Source organism: Austrofundulus limnaeus, unplaced genomic scaffold (assembly GCF_001266775.1).
Source record: "Austrofundulus limnaeus strain Quisiro unplaced genomic scaffold, Austrofundulus_limnaeus-1.0 Scaffold30, whole genome shotgun sequence".
NCBI lineage: Eukaryota > Metazoa > Chordata > Actinopteri > Cyprinodontiformes > Rivulidae > Austrofundulus > Austrofundulus limnaeus.
In genome coordinates this window covers 1,336,024-1,342,098 of record NW_013952432.1, presented here as the reverse complement: position 1 = coordinate 1,342,098, position 6,075 = coordinate 1,336,024, and the positions used below count along the sequence as shown (strand labels likewise).

The 6,075-nt window shown below is 42.5% G+C and overlaps 1 protein-coding gene across 1 annotated transcript in view; it reads right to left on the bottom strand.

Moving 5' to 3' along the window:
• Window positions 1-6,075, bottom strand: part of tnk2a (tyrosine kinase, non-receptor, 2a) — an 18,561-nt gene that overhangs the window by 4,298 nt on the left and 8,188 nt on the right. The window contains exons 10-16 of the mRNA XM_014005381.1: window positions 5,643-5,737; window positions 5,099-5,293; window positions 4,355-4,446; window positions 4,220-4,264; window positions 3,889-4,124; window positions 805-1,008; window positions 74-732 (exon numbers count right to left, since the gene is read on the bottom strand). Coding sequence (XP_013860835.1) covers window positions 74-732; window positions 805-1,008; window positions 3,889-4,124; window positions 4,220-4,264; window positions 4,355-4,446; window positions 5,099-5,293; window positions 5,643-5,737 — 1,526 coding nt within the window. The remainder of the gene's footprint in view (window positions 1-73; window positions 733-804; window positions 1,009-3,888; window positions 4,125-4,219; window positions 4,265-4,354; window positions 4,447-5,098; window positions 5,294-5,642; window positions 5,738-6,075) is intronic.

The following is a 6,075-nucleotide window of genomic DNA, read 5'->3' as shown; positions in this document are numbered from 1 at the left end:
ATATATATATATATAAATTTTTAATGCAGTTGCCTTCACCTAAATGTTAGTTTCTTGTTCAGAAATGACCCACCTCTCCAGGAAAGCTGGTCTCTCTGGCAGGGGGACTGGAGCAGAACTTGGAGAGCTGTCAATCAGCGAGGATAAGCCCGCCCCCTCCCGAAAGGTCAAAGGATCCAGTAAGGAGGTGGAGGAGTAAGACGAGCCCGGAGCTGCCAGCCGAGAGGAATAKGATGCTGCTTGATGTGGGGAGGAGGAAGAGGATGATGGGGAGGAAAGGAGGGGTCCCAGGAGTCCGGCAGACCGGCGTAAGGACACGGACAGAGGGGGAGGGGGAGGCAGGATGACGGGTGTGGAGGACAGAGGAGGCACCAGGGGGAGCGGGGAGGAGGAGCGAGAGCCTGGCTGGGAAAAGGCGTGGTCTCTGGGTGGGATCTGAGGGGGCGCGTCGTCCTCGTCGCCCAGTGAAATGGAGCTGGAGCGGGCCTGCTGGCGGGCCGAGCGGGAGGCCAAGCTGTGTTTGGAGGGGCGCAGGGGGGGCACGGGGCTGCGGGGGGGCAGCACAGGCAGGTCCTCAAAGCAGGAGGTGAAGGAGGAGGAGGAGGTGGACGAGGGGGAAGGAGGAGGCAGGCAGATCTGCCGGTGGGGGCCCAAGGGCACAAGAGGCATGGGAGTCGGAGAGGAGGGGAGGGAGCAACCTGTTGTCATGGGAACCTGAAGCTTGACCATCACCTGTCAACAACAGAAACCAAAATCTGTCAAATCGGCTGTAAACGCCAAGGAAACCTGTTTGTGCTCGTTCACCTCTCTCTGCAGCTCCTGGAAGAGGTCAGCTGACTGAGACTCACTCCTGCCCGCCATGCCGCTCACCGCAGCAGCCACGGCTTCTTCATCTGAGCCCCGATTGATGGAGCGCACCTCCTGATCTTCTGACTGCTCCTCAGCGTCTGCAGTGACCTCGTCGTAGGCTGGCTGAGGGAGAGGCCAGTCCAGGATGGATGGAGTGTCCTGAGTTAGACAGCCAGGGATACGAGCAGTTAAAACAGACAAATGTCCACAACAGAGTCTGAAAAATATGTAAAAATAAAATCTAAATACTTGAAAGGAAAACAAAACTAAAAAAACAGCTGGTTTATCAAATATCCAAGTGGAGAACACTAAATTCTAAATTCAGTAATACTGTATATTGGCCTTTCATTGATGATTAATGTCATTAATCTAAGAATATAATTTTATAATGCATCATTTTTTACTGTTTGTTGTTGGAAATGGGTCCCTATAAGTGGCTTTAGAAGTGTCTCAAGTTACCACTRGTGACTGAATTCTCCTCTCCGTAGGTCTATGCAARTCAAGASGTGGGCTTCTTTCCAGARAGGCAGCTGAAGCCACCAACTAATGCCGGGTTTGTTGCCTTCAGCTGCCTGTCTGGAAAGAAGCCCACCTCTTGAMTTGCATAGACCTACGGAGAGGAGAATTCAGTCACGAGTGGTAACTTGAGACACTTCTAAAGCCACTTATAMAGACCCATTTCCAACAACAAACACTAATTGAAAAAGTCAGAGATGTCTACGTGTGATAGATAATGTGAGGGTTGTGCATACATTACTGTTGCTGTAATCAGCTAAAGACAGAACAGTCAATTAAATAGCAGAAACAACCATAACTCATGTATTATTTTCTCTTTTAACAGTAAAAAAGTGTCTTATTCATGTTTTTATTTCAGAGATCATAAAAAAWCAACCATGATTTTACAGTGATGCTCATCTACAGCTGAGCTTAATCCACAYGCTGTGGGGCTGAACTCCTCTGGAACCTCTTCAGTAGATTATCATGATCAATGAGCATCAYTCACCATAACGCTGCATCTGCTTGGGTCCATCCAGGTCAAAAGGTTATTATTGACATTTCCGGCCAAAGGCTGAGTCTTTAGAAAACATGGAAACTATTTGTGAGCAGAATGCTTGCTCTTTTTTTAGTTTATGTGATTAGATAACTCTTCATGTGTGGTTGTGTAAAGTCAATGATGTGGCTTTAAGATGATTTGCTTTTGTGTGTGAGGGGGTTTAAGGCTCAAACCTTCAGATTAGCCGTGACAAAAAGAATAGCGGATATTTTCTTTGTAGTGGGTAGCTAGCTAGTTCTGCTGGGGTTAAGGGTTTACTCATAAAGAAGGAACAGTTCTTTCCTCAAGCCTCAGCTTAATGAAGCATTTAACAGAACTGTCTCACATAAATTCAGTTCCCTTAGGGAAATTAAAACATATTTGTCCAGCATGGCATGCAGTGCAAGGGTCATGTGGCTAATAGGGGTTGAGCTAATGCTAACATGTTTACTACTGGTTTCTTCTAGGGTTGGGGCAAAATTGTATCGAATGCAATTAATTGTCAGACAAACTTTAACCGATTGTTTTTTGGCARTTGATTAATTTGATGCGATGAGACTGTCTGTAGATTTCAGTCTGCTTGGTGCTCCTCTCTTCTTCAAATATGACAAACATTTAAAAAAAAAAGTTCTGTAACTTATTTATCATAACTCCAGCTTTACCTGACCTATCAACTCAATTTAAAAACGGATGTATAGCCTGAAGTCTGTCCTTTTTACASAATGTGGAGCAGATTTTTATGGAGAGCAAATCTTTCCCACTACAGTGATTTAAATTGGACATGTGACCAGAGCATGCAGGGGTCTAGGGACTCCAGGGGATTAATCATCATCGGCTAAATACAGGGTTCCCACACCTTTGTCAACATCAAATTCAAGGACCTTTCAAGGACTTTCCAGTACCAATTTCTTCAAATTAAAGAACCACGCGCAATGGCAATTACCTGCTGTTACAGCAGAATGTTACCAATAAACAGGTTTAATACCATGTAAATTCAATGAAAAACTAAACAACATAGAAGTTGTTGAGTCAGAAACAGTGACGTCAGTTTACCGTAATCCTGTTATCCACCGCAACAAATTTAAGTTTATTTTAATTTTATTATTTATTTTTTTTAAAAGATTATGAAAATCAGTCATGTGAATTGAGAATTTCAATACCCAAAAAACATTCAAGGACTTTCAAGAACAAGTGTAATTTTTGGCTGTTTTCACAAACCTTCCAGGACCTTGAAATATTTTTTTTCAAATTCACAAACTTTCAAGGACCCATGAGAACCCTGCAAATACCACCAGTTAATCGTGATTTTTTTTTTGCCAGTATCGCTCAACCCTAGTTTGGCCACACAGGCAGGCAGTAGCTGNTTTAATTTTATTATTTATTTTTTTTAAAAGATTATGAAAATCAGTCATGTGAATTGAGAATTTCAATACCCAAAAAACATTCAAGGACTTTCAAGGACAAGTGTAATTTTTGGCTGTTTTCACAAACCTTCCAGGACCTTGAAATATTTTTTTCAAATTCATAAACTTTCAAGGACCCATGAGAACCCTGTAAATACCACCAGTTAATCGTGATTTTTTTTTTTGCCAGTATCGCTCAACCCTAGTTTGGCCACACAGGCAGGCAGTAGCTGTGTGCAACGCATTTTACACAACTCCATTGACATCCTGTTTTTTCTATCACTTTGGATTGAAAACTCTTAAGATTTAATTTCCTTGGTAACTGGAGCAGATTGAGTAAACAGAACCAGACATTCTTATCSTGACTTGGCAGAGACTATGTACTGGTCCTCAGTGAATTCATTTATGTTGTCTTTTACAAACCTTCACTGAACAAACAATGACATCTAAAGCTGTTTGTGTAAAGAGGGGCATCTTGTTCAAGAAAAGCTAAGAAAAGACAGTTTGAGCTTGTGTTGGTTAATTTTACAGATAGATTTTAGAAGACTGGGAGTCCTGGGGTGTTCATTTCTTTAAGTGGCCGATACAGTGAAGTCTCACTACCTTCAGGGTGTCTTCATCGGGTTGATGTGTCTCTGTTAGCGGGGAGGGAGTGGTCGAGCTGAAGCTGTCATCTGTGAAGTCGATAAGCGACACCTCGCTTTTAGCCGAGCGCACACCYGCCCCCTCCCATGGTCGGAGCTTCAGGCCCAGGGACACTCCCAGTTTTTTAAGCCCAGACGAACTGCTGACGTCATCGTCATCCTCGTAATCATCCATCACTGAGTCATATAACGGCTCTGCACACGTAAGCAAACAATGAAGTCGTGAAAGAGCATCGGCCACTATTTAAAGGCCAAACCATAGACAGCAGAAAGCAAAGAGGAAAACTCACTCTTGAGCAGGACAGCTGGCTGAGGTGGACGAGGAGGGGGCTTCTCTGTTAAGAACAGATTTTGTTCAGTTCTAACAGAAATATTAGATTACTTCTCTACATCGTCATTATTAAACAGAGTGGGAAAAAAATTACTCTTTGCACGGTTGGGTAGTTTGGTTGGCCTTGCAGTACCAGAGTCAAATCCCAGGACATCAGGAGGATCCATGGGGTTCCCCAAATACAAGCTGAAGAAAGAAAAACAAAATCCCTTTCATGCTAAAGTTTCTAAATGAAGATGTTTAAATGAYGTCTGAATCCATTTGTTGCTTATCACCACCCCCTTTCCTTTTAAACTAGAGTTGTATGAAATAAATACATTTTAGCTGTCATATAAAACCTCTGCTGTTATAAAAGCTGATCTGGACTTGAAGCTGTTCTGAGAGTTCATAGATATAAASGTCTGAAATTAAATTTGTTGAAGATGGAGCTCTGCTGCCCTCCAGTGGACAGCTGCAGTACAAAAGCAGTGTTAAAAGGACAGAACTCCAGATCAGAAATAAATTTAGTAAGGTATCTAAGTGTCTAAATAATATTGTAGGCACTTTATATCAAAGCTGCAGTAGGGAGTTCTGAGAAAACCGTGGACTTGGCCTGAAAATGTGCACAAACYCACCTTCCTTCATGCTCACTGCTGCAGTACAGACCTGCCTCCACAGCCTAAAGGAGCACTGGGGGGAGCAAGAGGAGCTTTATTTTTTTCACAGATTATCTGTCTCATATTCTACTGTCAGGACACAGTGACAGTTTTTAATAAATATCTAGAAAATATATTTTGAATAAAGGTTACCTACTGCAGCTTTAATCTTACACCTCTGTATTACACTGTGTATTGTTAACCTGTCTATTCGGTCGGCATGTCCCCAGCTCCTGTGAGGGTCTGTGTCTCCATGTCCAGTGTGGATAAAGGAATGCTTCAGGGGTCTGCTGATATCTTGGGCAGACAGACCGGCCACTGACGTCACAACATGACGAGGAAACTGACCGACACGCAGCGTCCGCCTGTTCTGGCCTCGCCACCAATAATGCTCTGCCCTGGAAGCACACAAATAAATYCATTTCAAACCAATGTCGTTGTTCGGGAATTCTTCTCTATTTTGTTTTCTTTTGGGAACCTACTAAAAAAGCTTTGCAGAACTAAACAGACCGAGTTATGAGACAGAACATTCTCACAAAGAAAGTTTTGTAGTTGTCAACAAGAGGGAGTTTGTTCTTATTCCTTGTGGGAATGAATGTCGTCCTTCTTTCACATGACTTTCAGCAGTTCTGAGAAAATGTTTTTTTTATTTTTCATTTTCTGTGAAAAAGCTGCTTTCTGTGCCAGAATTGCATCGAAGCAAACTGTAAAGTGCAACATATCTGTGTTCTACATTCACACACTGACCTTCCCTCAATGATAGTGATGACATCGTTCATATTGATCRGCAGCTTGTCTTCCTCCTCAAAGTCCTGCAGGGCTCTCATGTCTGTAGGCATGGTCTGAAACACAAACACACTCTGTTATTATTGCCATCAGCAGGAGCAGAAGTACTTTTCAAACAGAGCAAGTCGTCCACTGCAATGCGGTTTTAGTACCTGCTCAAAGGAAAACCTTAAACTTTGAAAAGTAGCTTGCTTACAGCATTTCGTTATTTATCAGACACTAATTTACAGAATAACAGGAAGCTGGAATCTACAAAAGCTACAAGTTTCAGTCATTGTATTTATTTGCAGTGTCCTGACTTGTTATCCTGTATTAATTGATGACGAGCTGACAAGGAGACCTCACATTGATTATTTAAAAACAAAAAATATCTAAATCTTTTGGGGTACTATAA